Source organism: Anguilla rostrata, chromosome 7 (assembly GCF_018555375.3).
Source record: "Anguilla rostrata isolate EN2019 chromosome 7, ASM1855537v3, whole genome shotgun sequence".
Classification (NCBI taxonomy): domain Eukaryota; kingdom Metazoa; phylum Chordata; class Actinopteri; order Anguilliformes; family Anguillidae; genus Anguilla; species Anguilla rostrata.
Genome location: NC_057939.1, coordinates 14808264 through 14821757, shown reverse-complemented (window position 1 = coordinate 14821757; position 13494 = coordinate 14808264). Strand labels below are relative to the sequence as shown.

The 13494-nt window shown below is 41.2% G+C and overlaps 1 protein-coding gene and 1 long non-coding RNA gene across 2 annotated transcripts in view; one reads left to right on the top strand and one right to left on the bottom strand.

Moving 5' to 3' along the window:
- met (MET proto-oncogene, receptor tyrosine kinase) overlaps positions 1-7024 on the bottom strand; it is a 41460-nt gene extending 34436 nt beyond the window's left edge. Inside the window, exons 1-2 of the mRNA XM_064343035.1 lie at positions 6349-7024; positions 3205-4405 (exon numbers count right to left, since the gene is read on the bottom strand). Of these exons, the coding sequence (XP_064199105.1) occupies positions 3205-4398 (1194 nt within the window). The 5' untranslated portion in view covers positions 4399-4405; positions 6349-7024. The remainder of the gene's footprint in view (positions 1-3204; positions 4406-6348) is intronic.
- On the top strand, positions 6563-12655 carry LOC135259113 (uncharacterized). Its single transcript, XR_010331206.1, has 2 exons — positions 6563-6700; positions 11327-12655. It is a non-coding gene; the product is annotated as an uncharacterized LOC135259113 (long non-coding RNA).
- The last annotated feature ends 839 nt before the right edge of the window (positions 12656-13494 follow it).

Below are 13494 nucleotides of genomic sequence, written 5' to 3'. Positions count from 1 at the left end.
ACAGCAATCAATCAGTACCAAGATTCAATTTAAAACCAATCAGGCCCCGGCAGCTCTTTTTTTAGGAATCCATTTTAATTTAATGATAATTGTGACCTGTTAAATGTGGCTGTTTGTTATTTGGAAACTCAAGTTTTACTTATGCCCTCTCATAGGAACCAGCTGTGGCTTGCCGTTGCTGATAAGAGACCAACTTCCACCATTTGAGGCATACATGCAATTATGGGAAAATCGAGGCTATATTTCTTCCTCTTTTATTAACCCATATCACTAGACAACAGCAGACCCAGTGGATCAATAGTGCTTAAGGAAGCTCTTTGAAGTCTGCAATCCCTCCCCATTGAGACTAAGTCTATTAAGGACACAATTCATTTGGCTTTCACTAGTAATCGCAAGGACTTCTGCTTCACTCTAATGAGAACAGTCCATTACTAGGACAAATAAACTATTTTTAATCCAGCACACTCGATGTGACACTATCTGGGGTCTCCGTAACAAAGATGCCACTTCCTACATCAAATTGGCATTATTAGGGCCGGATTAAGCAGATGTTCCCCACAACCTTTTTTGTTTTCCAGTCATTTAAGACCAAGGAAACACCCTAATCCATTCCGATGAATTCTGACATTAAAATAAAGCTTGGCTGAATTAGACACGCTTTTCAAATTTTCAAGTTTTCTGTATCCATGCAATTGTAAGGTCGTGGCTGTCTTAAGCTCATTATGCAAGACCGCTTCCTGCTTGTGTGTATTATCACTCCTTCTTTTTCTCCATATCTATATTTCTTCTCATGCCTTTCACTGCAGCTTCACGAGACTCTTTGCCACCAAACTTTAACAAAACGGCCCGTCTTGGACTGATAAACACAGTTTTGGCTTGGTCTACCAGCCACATGTCGGGAAAATACCAGCCCGTTGATCATTTGTCCAGTTAATATATTGTTCTCCTATTAACAGAAAGTTAACAGCATGCTCTTTTCTGAAGGAAAAGACAGGGCTGCCTTTGGCTCCAGTGCAGCGCTCTGCCTGTAATAAACATTGAGGAGTGCTTGGTGATGTTAGGCAGAGCCCAGACAAAGCGGGGCGATTTTCACATGAACATGAAATCCGTCCATTCAGCCCTCAGACAATAATAATACCGTCTGTTTGAGGCCCTGCAGCTGCCTAAAACAGCCAGGCCTACGCGTGAAATTTAGCGCTTTATAGTGGAACATGATCAGCTTATTCAGAGGTACACTGAATATGATCCCACCGCATTTCATAAACCGGCTGGAGGAATCTGTAAGACCAAGAGACTGGCAATCTTTTTTTTCCCCCCCCATCTTTATGTCCACAATGACACGCAGTGATGCGATGCATTTAGAGATCAGAATATGACAACCATAGCAAATTCCAAGTCAGTCTTCCTACTGGCTGTTGTTTTAAAATGACATGCAGACAGCAGGCTTAAGAAGTCAGAAGAGGTAGATGTATTATTTATTTTAAGATTAAACTAAATAGCTTCCATATTATGGCCTGGATTCATGTTCATAACTTAGACTTGCAATGAAATGCAAGCATTATCACGAAAGCAGTTTGGTGAATTGAGCAATCAACAAAATGAATGTGCCAAATGTGTGAAGTAAAAAAAAGGCACTTAAATTTAATACTAAGTGAAATGTAAGGACAACTGCTGAATTAATATGTGCCGATGTACTGTATTTAGTGCTGGCTTTGTTGTCGTGGATTAATGTGTTAAGATGCCCCCCCTCCTTTGCCAGACAGATGCGTGCCAGGAAGGGTGGGGGGGGGGGGGGGGCAAAGGACACACTTGCCCTCCCTTCCACGGGAATCCATCCAGAGGCTGGGTTCATGCCATTCAGCAGTTACACACAATGGCTCTCTCAGAGCTAAAGGCACACTACATTACTGCCAAGAGACAGGTATAACTGCAGCACCACTCCACCGGGGCTGCGTCTTTATATTTCTCAGATTAATGTTTATTAAAGCTTATTAACGTCTGTATTCCTCAGTGTGTGCAACATGTACCTGAGTGAAATACGGGGACAGGCCACAAAAACACAGCAGATAATTAAATCAAGAAACTAATGGCATTTAAAGATATCGACAAGCCCCGGGGGGTGGTCAGCAGTTAAATTCATGTCGCTATTGATCCGATGATTTAAAGATTTATCTAATCAATGCTGATGGATGGGAGAAACGGGGCAGAGACAGAGGAGCCTGTACACAGCCCACCAGGTGACTGATGATCGGAAACAGAACTAGGCCAGTGTTCTGCTGCACAGAGAGAAAGCTGGAGTGATTAGCTTCTGCATACCTGCACCAAAGGCCCTCACTCCAAGCCTACAGGCTTAATGTTAAATAATATCATCAAAATGTCTAAATAATAATTTCCCCCTTTTTCCTTTCACATCTGAAATGGACATTTACAGCTCTCTGGTCACCACTGTAATACCATCAGCCACTCAAAAAGAACTGCAGGTATTAGTTAAAGCAACACAATCACAAAATATAACCACAAGCAGTAATTAACGGGGTCCAAGCAGCAATTATTAATTTTTAAGCTTTAAGTACACATATTGGGTGAATGTTGCAATTTGAATTTGCAACCTCTGTCCCAAAATTTGACATGGTATTCCTGAGATTAGAGGTCAAAATACATGCACGTTTCATGATGACCAGGCATTGCTAAGCCTGTCACATCCCCACTGACAACTGATTGGCTGATGGCAGCCATATTTTTTCAGCAAAAGGCCACCAAAATTAGCATGCTGCCTCAGGGACAGCCATTGCACATGTATGACAAGGTTTGTGATGATCAGATAAAGTGTTCCTTACAGTTGTAAAAAACTGCCACACCCCCAACAGTTGACTCACATTTAATGGCCATAGTATTTTGAAAAGTCAACATTTTTTGGTAATTATTGATGCCCAGACTCTTAATTGCAATATATTCACTGTGAATATATTCACAGTATATTCACACATGGGTTGACAGCGTGGAGAACAGGAGAGGGAACAGACTGAGCCACCTATAGTTTGTAAGTCCCAGGTGGAAGGCTGCGCAAAATGAATTCTGTTACATCAGTTTATGTATGCATTAATAACTGCATTTGCGTAAAATGCACATTTACACTAACTTGAGATCACTGTTTGATTATTTTTTTATAACCGCAAACTCCACCCTCAATAACCCCGTTCTTACCAGGTTGAAACAGCGCTTCTCGTCTGATCCGGTGAAGTGCTGGGGGCTCTTGGTGTGGCATTTCTGGATGAAGTCCCTGAAGAAGATGTTAAGGTCTCTCAGCGCGATGACGCAGATGGCGGAGCTGCGCGTTGGGTCCGGGGAGTCCTGGCGGCTGCGGGCGAAGGCGGCGAACAGCACGTCCTCGCCCTCCTGCAGGCCCATCTCCTCCCGCAGCGTTCGCCCCGCCTTCGCCACGTGGGCGGCCTGCAGGACGTTGAAGACCTCCACCCGCGCCGAGCGCCGCCTCCGCTTCTCCGTCAGGATGCACTCGAAGGGCATCTCCACGTAGCGGCGCAGCTCCGGGTCCGAGGAGCAGGTGCGGACGATGCGCGTGTGGTAAGAGCGCGACGCGCCGTCCTCCCGCTGCACGGTGAGGAAGAAGACGTGCGGGCCGCTCTCGAAGGCGTACACGTAGCGGATTGGGTAGCTGCCCCTCAGCTGTGGAGCCAAGTCCAGGTAGGACTGCTCTGAGAAGAAGCGAAACCCGTCTTGGGTCTCCTTCATCTGCCGGACTGAGAACGTGTGCTGCGGGGGCGCCGCCGGGTCACCAGGGGCTACCGTGTTCCCCACAAAAAACCTCACCACGCCCCCGCTCTCCACATTCAGCACCCGCGTCCCAGAAGGACTGGCAATGCAGTCAGGGCAGCCTTGGCGTCCCCCGTTGGTCTTGGGTGAGTACATGCACTTCACCTCCGCATCCTGTTGGGGGCCATCCAGCAGAAGGTGCCGGTGACAGACGCCACTGTGGACGGAGCCGCAGCTGAAAAGCTCATCATCGTAGTAGGTCTCCACCAGCAGAGCCATGTTGGTGTTGTTCACTGTGAGGCTCGACGAGGCATTAGCATTATTATCGCAGCTCTGGCATGGGGGACAGTTATCTTGCACTGGGATAGGTCCGGTCTTGTACTCAGAGAGCTCCTTCAGGTCCTCAGTCAGAGAGTAAATCCTGTTGACTGCCCCCACGTACACACGCCCATCAAACGCCACCAGGTTCTGGATGGGGGTGTCTGCTTGGAAGTTCAGGAGCTCGTACTTCACGGAGAGGTTCAGTTTAGAGCTGGCCAGTGGGTCCTCACACTCCCCCCTGGCCCTTGCCCACAGTTCCAGAAGGACGATCAAGACATGGATGGTGCCCGGGGAGCAGAGCGTCATAATGTCTCTGAAGAAACCCACACAGAAATGAAGGCATCATTAATTGCAGTTCGGGAATCTGTACTTTAGACTGAAATGCCATATCACAAATAGAATCTATTTCAAATGATCAGAAGAGATACAGTAGTCTTTTCTTTCCAGCCTAAGTCGGTTTCCTGTGGGCAACTAATAAACAGTAGGTCAGTTCAGCACATAGCCACTGACACATGTGGTCCATCCTATTCAACCACCCAGGAAATCAGCATCAGCAGTTATTTGGGGCCTTTGTCACTGAGCCATGCTTGAATAAGGAATGTAATTAAGTCACCACAGGCAGTAAAATCCTTGAATATTCTTGTGTTCACCACTCTGCTCCATGGCTAGGTATTGCGCTCGTATACCAGCGTTGAAAAGCTTTCATCTCAATCACACCGTTTGGTATGAAGAGTTTACGAACAGGCCAGGATAAAACTGGATGAACTCAAAAGCCGAATAATGTAATCTCTATAACTGTGTTTATGGTAGTCAGTGAGAGAGGCTCCTACAATGGCAGCTTAATCAGATTTAAGACATGCAGAGATTCGCCTGACTCACAAATCCACAAGATCGCTGTCAGTTTTGTCGTAGTTGCAACGTGTTCCCGTGTTTTGGAGCAGAATAACAATGTGGAATGCAAACACCGTCTTCAAAACGCTATTAAGCCTGTCACGTATAGTTCATTTTTTCTGTGGCCATCCCAAATTCAACTCCAGAAACTAATTTTCACTTAAGAAATTAATTCCTCTTACCCTGCCCGCTGTATTAAGTGTAATGGAAAACCAGATAAAAAAATAAAAAAAACGAAATGCATTGTAATTCAAGTATATCAAATGAAATAATAAAACATGAAATAATATATCAATTGCATTTAAAAAATAATTATAAAAATAAAAGAAAATGATCACAACAGAGTGTGATATCTATGGGAATTAATATTCCCACCCAATGGCTCCTCGAAATGTCAGTAAATAGGAAGGTTTCTTTAAAAAAAAATGTTTTAAAAAATAAAAAGTGGCGTTTAATATATAACGTGACTTAAATAGACCCAAAGACACAGAGCATGCATACTTGTGATTCTTTTTATATAAATCTTATAAATTAATCTAATCTTAAAGCATAAAGTCGAATTCGCGGAGAGCATTCGGTATAGCAGGTGCACGTGCTAGCGGTTACAGTAATAGAAGAGGAATTTTGTTTTCACTTTGAAAAGATGAGTAACTAGAGGCATAAACATCCTCTCTGTAAAAACAGCCCTAAAAAGGCACCTGTTTCTGAAACAATTTCTCCTCGCAATTAGCCTACAGTGGAGATCGGACTATGTAGCCTAATCCTTTCCAAACAGGAACTTCGACAAAACTTCACGTTTTTACACTAGTTCAAACCCAGGGAAATCAGGAAAGGTGACTCACATTGCCTACTGCTAATGACTGGCACACGTGACACTGTGATACATAGTAACACTTCTATAAAATTAAATATTTATTTGTCGGTCCAACTCATAATACTGTGTTCACTTTTGGATATAGTCCCCGATCTTAAAAATCTACGAAAGGCACTAGGCAGGAGGCACATACAATGATGATGAAGACACCAAACATAGCCTACAGTTGCATAGGTAGCACATGCTTTCAGTGGCAATATTCGCATTTGATATAGCCCCAGGCAACTGTAGGACGATTAAAACACTACAAATACGATTCGTTTGTTTCCATACAAAAAAATAATAAAAATAATAATAAAATAAATAAAAAAATAAAAAATAAAAAAACTTTTGTTGGCAGTGACACACGTGTACTTGCTTGTGAAAACAAAACGATGTATGATGCATCAAAAAGATTCCCTTCTAATGTACTGTAATGTATTTAAGTCTTGATCCACAGCAAACACCAGGGTAAACCAATAATAACAGGTTAAGTAAAGGAATGCGCTTACCTCCGTTTTAGAGCAGTGTGGTTTTAGATGATTCTGATCATGTTAAAAACTCCCGGTGCGTGCAGCGATGACTCGGGCACCGTTAAACTAAAAAAACACAAGAACTAAGTTGGCTCCTACGATGCTTTTCCCCACCGACTTTTCAAGCTCGTTCAACTCACACAAAAGTTACTTCTTTATAGTCACAACTCCGTTTGGACGCCTTTCCGTTTCACTGGATGCGGACTGGTGAGTCAGGCATGAAACCCAGAGGCTGTATCATACTGGCGTTTTGTTTCCTTGACCACTGTGCGTCCGCCTCTTCTGAGGAGCTACTGGCGTTAAGATCACCGCTGCTTGGCTGAGGTTTCAGGTGAGTACCCCAAGATTAACCGTAACGATTACGTCACTGAGAATGAACCAACAGCTCAAGATGCACATTCCGATATCGCCTCTAGGATCAGATACAGTGGAACGCGGTCTAAACTGACAAAAACCTTGCTGAAGAGCAGATTTTGGACTCACCGGACAAAGCTAACAGCTGCACAATAATTCCCGTCATTACAAATGAGTTGGATTTGTAAAGGGGAGGTGCACAGAAATAGGTCACACACGGCTGACCCTCACGAAGAGGCGGGACGGTAGAAATAGGTAGCCTACTGCTTTGAAAATAATCTGGGAGATCTTCAGAAAGTGATTTTCATTTCAAGTTCTGTAAATCGGGTTAGCCTACTGCACAAATTAGGCACCATTGTGCCGAACTGCTACAATGAAGGATGTTTACAACTCACGCTCTTTATTTATAGTTGAAGTATGTGAACGAGCTGCGTCGAGCGATCTATTAGCCTGAAAATGGTCATTTAGCCTTATAGCAGCACTAAAACAATTTTTAAACACCAAATGAAAACGATTACATGCTATATCGGGAACCGCTGTCCTCGTTTGCACAAGCATTTCAAAATCATTAATCAGAGTTTCGAGGATGGACGCGGAGCGCGCTTTAGACGGGCTTTTATGCTGGGTTTAAATGAACGCAGTTAAACTGGCAAACTCCCTAATAAACGCCGTGCACATCTCTAAACACCTGAACTCCAATCAGTGAAAACAGATATAGGCTAATAAATTATGAATTACTGAATCGCATGGGGAATGTGGGATTTATCCATGATGATACTCTGGGCCCTGATAATACTTCTGAAGAGATAACTGCAGTCACAAAGCAACAACAAACGATCTCTCTCTCTCTCTCTCTCTCTCTCTCTCTCTCTCTCTCTCTCTCTCTCTCTCTCTCTCTCTCTCTCTCTCTCACTCACACACACACACACACACACAGTGAGAGATGGTGTTCATAAAAGACAATGTTGATTGTTTAGGGAGGTTTTGTCTTTAATTAAGATATTCTTCAGGTAGGTAGGTAGGGCACAAGTAGGGCATTGGCTCTACTCTACTCTGTCCAGTTTTACAGGCACAGATTATGAAGCAGGTCCTATGTTTCTCTAGCCTGGTCTTTTGTGGGCAGTATATTAGTTGTTGAATTTAATTAACATTTGTAATTTTGTTGTGATTGAATTTTTGTATTTTTTACACATGTATGGGTCATTGCTTCTTGTCCTCATATTTGTGTACATGTTAGTTGCCTGAAGTGTCTTTTTTTGAGTCGAGTCAGTTAGTCTTCAGTGCCTTTTGTGAGTACAATGGGCAAACCTATTAATGTTGGCCAACCTGTTTCTCAAACTATGAAATGGAAGTGAATTGCAAAGTGTTTGACAGGTGCTGTGCTGCCAAACACTCTGGTAAGTTTAAATTAATTATGGGAGGAATAATGGTATCACCATTTTAAACTGCAAATTAACATTTGTAGACCCTGTTTATCTCATTCCTGTGGGATGGTTCCCCAGTTGAGCCTAGGGAAAGATTACTGCTGTGGTCAACCTCACATTACTATGTCATCATTACTGGTAAGTGAATCTGGAAGAACATAGCATGTTCTCCAAATATGACATGCATCCACTCTCCACTAAATGTTCAAGGTGGAAAACGCTTCAGATTTATTTGTACAGGAAATGTACTATTTGCACTCAAGTATACACTAAATTATTTTCACACGTAGCCTACAGCATTGTTCATATTACAAGCTAAATAATTTCAGCCATTAAACAGTTAATCCCATAATTCAAGGAATTCGATTTTGGAAATTTGAAAGTAACTTTACTGTTTTTCTGCACTTTTAAATAAATGTTTTCATTAAAGTAAAGTCCAACGACCAATCAATCCAAGTAGTAACCTACTTGGATTGATTCGTCGTTGCTGCTGCTGCTGCCACCAGCTGTCTAAAACGCGAACTGCACTGTAGAAAGGAAGCTGCCGATGTAGGCCTACAGCAGAAAGGGTTATTTACGGAATTAAAGGTGTAGTGCGATTTGTTGGGGGAAAGAGTGACACAAATAAACAGCGCAGCAGTTTCTGATCTGTTTTAATCTAGCAGTTGTACAATATATCACCAGTAACTAACCAAGGGCACTCAAGTTATTTATCACTTGGACATCGATACAGACCTGAGTTAACTGCTGACCAGGAGGAACCTGCCATTGTAAATGCTGATGTATGCCAGAACCATTAAGGTCTTCTTCCTGTTAATTTTTTTGAACGACCATACTTCTTCTTTGGTCAATACAACATTCACTTAGCTGTATTTTAAATGAGTAAATCACTGACAATATGTTCACGGTTCTTGTTCTTGTGATGTGAACATTGAAAAACAATGAAAAAAATTAAATAAATATTCATACAGGCCTCTATATTAGGTACACCTACCTAGTCCCAAGTAGGACCCCTTTTGGCCTCCAGAACAGCCTGAATTCTTCATGGCATGGATTCAAGGTACTGGAACCAATCCTCAGGGATCTTGGTCCATGGTGACTCAATAGCATCACACAGTTCCTGCAAATTGTTTGGCCACACATTCATGCTGGAAATCTGTTCCACTTCATGTCAAAGGATTGATATCAGGGGACTGTGCAGGCCATTGGAGTAACTGAAGTCATTTCCATGTTCTTTGTCACATTGTGTTTGTGGAACCAGCTTGACATGATGTAGATATGTGCTTTGAAACATGGTGGCTTACCCTGCTGGAAGTATCCAGCTGAAAAAGGGTAGACTCTGGCCATAAAAGTTAATATATATATGAACAGAATTTTATCATACTGCATGAATATGCTTGTAATAAGTCTGAAATAAGTTTATCCAGATCTTGTAAAGATACATGAAACAGCACAAAGCCAACGTGTGCTTTATGATGTTCTCTCTATCTTTGCTAGCCTGTCTGCCACCGATTGGATCTCCACACTCTTCAGATAGATGCTAGAGCAGAACATGTAATATAGAATTCATTTCTTGGCATCTCAGGTTTGATCAGAGGAATTACTGACTGAATCAAAATGAAAGCGGATATTTTGTGACCCAGGTTTCGCTGTTTGACAAAACAAGCCGAAGCTCCTGGCACCTGTTGTAATTACTTGCTTGTGATCTTGATGGGCTAGAGGATTTAGTCGAAGCCAGGTGAAGATCATTTATACTATTTTCCTCTTCCTTTACATTAGTTTCTCACCCACCTCCACCCCATCTCTGATTGTTTTCAATTTAATGTCACTGTTTACAGATACCTCTGAGATCTCTTTAATTTCAAGTCCTACTTCTGAGCTCAAGCCAAATACAACTGAACCAGCTGTAGTCACACATTATCCTACAAAGATGAGATAAAGGATATGTTTATTATCTCCATTGTAAAAAGAAATCCCTATTGCTCATTGGTAGTTATCATTTTGGCAAATAAGAAGTTTCAGTAAACAGTAGACTCCTGATGGAGGTGCGTCTTTAACAGCTGGGGCACGGTTTTGGCTTGAATTACAGGTGATTGCTTGAGGGATGGTACATCGTTGTTAGACAGGTATACTATGAGTCAAAAGACTAGGGCTGTGTTTGAAACCACATAGTAGCATACTACTTATTACCACATCCTATGTTAGCATGTACTGTGTACTACATACTAAGACAGTCAGTACGGTTACTAAGTACAGATAGTATACGGTTTTGAACACAGCCTAGGTCTAGTTGGTATGCTCTGGTTTTACTGGATGAGGTAACTGAAGACATACTTGTTAATCTCTACTGCAATTAGACTCCTATTTGGTAGAGAGAGAGTTTGTGAAGAGTGATAAGGATGGTGGTACTGTAGTCTATGAGACAGGATTGGTATTATTTTAAATAAATGACTACCTGCTTAATGAAGGGAAATTACCACTCTGGGGATGTTAATCCTGGATAGTGCTTGAGATTAAAAGATTAACTGTGATCAAGTCAGCCTGATTTATCCTGAGATTTGAAGTAGCCAAAACAGGCTTCATTTCTTTTACATGCTATTTGTCTGGCTCTTTAGCATGTCACATAAAACTACTTGTACTCCTAGTTTGATCATCCTGTGCAGAAAATATGACACCTTTCCTTCTGATAAAATACGTTTCCCAACTTGATCCATTGTGAATGTTGGTTTTCATTCCTAATGGTCTGATTAGGGTTCTTAATTAGATGCTTAACGTCTACTGAATGATCAGTTACTGTATTACGATCACATTATGTCAAAAAAAGCAATGTGTGCATGAAGAATAAGTGAATATTCCACATTCCCATCCCATGACTTTTAATCAGACAGAACAACTAATGGTTAACTTTTCTGTAATTTTTTGTATGACAAATAATTCCTTTAGAACACGTTTTTAAATTTTTGAACTGATGAAATTATAGACGGACAGGTTAAATCAATTGGGTCCTACCTACTGAAAGTTTTGTAACTGAAACAAAACTATATGTGCAAAATTAATAATTACAGGGCATACAGCGATGAGCCAAATCTGTATTATGCTGGAATAAGTTTAAAAAAAAATCCTCACTGAGAAGCTGTCTCATGCTCATTCAACGCTTCCTTTTATTTTGATTCATACAGCTGTTCCCATTTGCCAGCAGATGGCGCCATCATTCCAGATGTCCTGGCTGGTGGCTGCTCAGGACCTACAGAACCTCACCTTCCTGATTTCAGTAAAATATACAGACAGAAATACAATAACATGCCGTAGTCAGCAGTGAGTGGCAATATGAAATGCATAAAAAGAAGGGGTTTGACACTGGCTACCACTTATTAGACTATAAATATGTTAATGTGTCTTTAAGAGCTTTGAGTGTGGATGTATGTGGGTTTAAAAAAACAAAAAAACAGAAGCACCACTCTACCCGGCTACAGTGTAACTTGTTATACAACTTTATCCCTCCATGTTATCCCCAGTAATGGGTGTGTTTGTTCTTAGTCACCCTCCTCCTCTTGTTCACAATTTGAGCATTTTGGAAATTTCCCTCCAGCTGCAGTGGCAGAATACATTTCTTGTTTCCCTTGTCACATGAAATATTTGTAAAAAGTTGCATTTAACTGAATCTGTCCAACATTCAACAAATGTCATACATTTACTTTGAATGTATAAAATCTTCAGCTAAATGTAATTCATCTTAAGCTAAATGTATGAAACATTTTGATAAATATTTAAAACTTTAAGTGAAATTTTGTACATGCATTTACCTAAATATTTAATGCATTTTGCTAAATATTTAAAATAGTACTACATTCATAAATGTGTGAAACTCATGTAAATGAGGTCCACTTCAGGAGGCGGAGAGTCTGATGTTTTAGTTAATGGTTCATTTTCTAGCTCTCTCATTACTATGCAGATGTGGAGAATGCTTAGTAGTCTATTGTAAGAGACAACTTAAATTGATTAACATGAAAGGATGGAAATGAAAATGGGAAAAACATGATAGCAAGCTGTATTAGAGTACTGTAACCCCAAAGAATGTTCATATGCTTTTTTGCACATCCTACAGCATTAATCCCCTACAAACTACTCACAACCCCCTAGCTGACTCATCTGAACCTGACCTGAGATATATTACTTATCTGTTTACAGCCACATCATGTTATCTGCTAATAACACTGAGAATATATATATGTATATATATATATATATATATATATATATATAATATAGACAGAACAAGGCAATCCTGCATAACTTGCTTTTAAGAATCTGTAGATTATTAAAAAAATGTTGGAAGGTGCACTGGCCTTACAAGCACACACCATGTATAAACGCATTATGAAAAGGCACAGAGCACCTGGCATTTGAGAGTTTTGTATAATGTAAGGAATTCATGATAAAGACATCCTACACAAACAGATCTCTAGCTGCCTACATGCTGCTAAATAAATGGGTTTTCTTTAACTTTCCATCGATCATTTTTTTGTTGAATTAAGTATAAGGTACATGTTTTACTTCAGGCTAAAAAATGCATCAATGCAAGTGTTGTAAAGCAGACCAGACTGGGTTATGTGAGTCGTTGACATGGCTATTTATTTTTATGTGAACAGCAATATTTATAAAACACTGTCATTTGGCTGAGGAGTTATATTGATTGGCCTGCTTTAAAAGCCTTTAAAATACTCAGTTAGAAAGACACAGGCCCCTGAAGTAGCCAGTCTGACACAATGCAGGCCTACAGTAATGCAATTCAGAGCACACAATGCAGCCCACATACTGCTGGATTTCTGACCTAAATGTAAAGCTAATTAACTTCTCGACCCAGTATGCACACACATTTTCCAAAGACAGACATTATTTTAACAAATGCTTTATTATTTTCAAAAGCAAATTTTTATATACATTTTTTCCCCAGTGTGGAAGGCCTGGTCAACTGTAAGGCCGTCCCATTGTTGTAAAGTCCTCCCATTAGACTGGGAGGGTGCAGGCTAGCATGCATATTCTCAAAAATGTGAAAAACCAGCTGCTGCTTCTTTTCACTCTGCAACCCACCAGCTGAACTGTGTTGCCACGGTAGCAGAAGACATTTTGCACAGCTGGTGCATGCAGGCTGCAGGGAGCTGATTGACAAGAGGCGTGGCTACCTCATCAAACCTACCTTCTTGTGCGATGTGATGGCTAATTACTGTATATAGCACACAGGGTGACTCACAGATACCATTGGCAGTGGCGTGGTCAGGATGTGACTCTTCGTTCTGTACTGTGGAGCCTATCGCTGCACCAAAATCCGGTGCTTTAGCTGGACTGA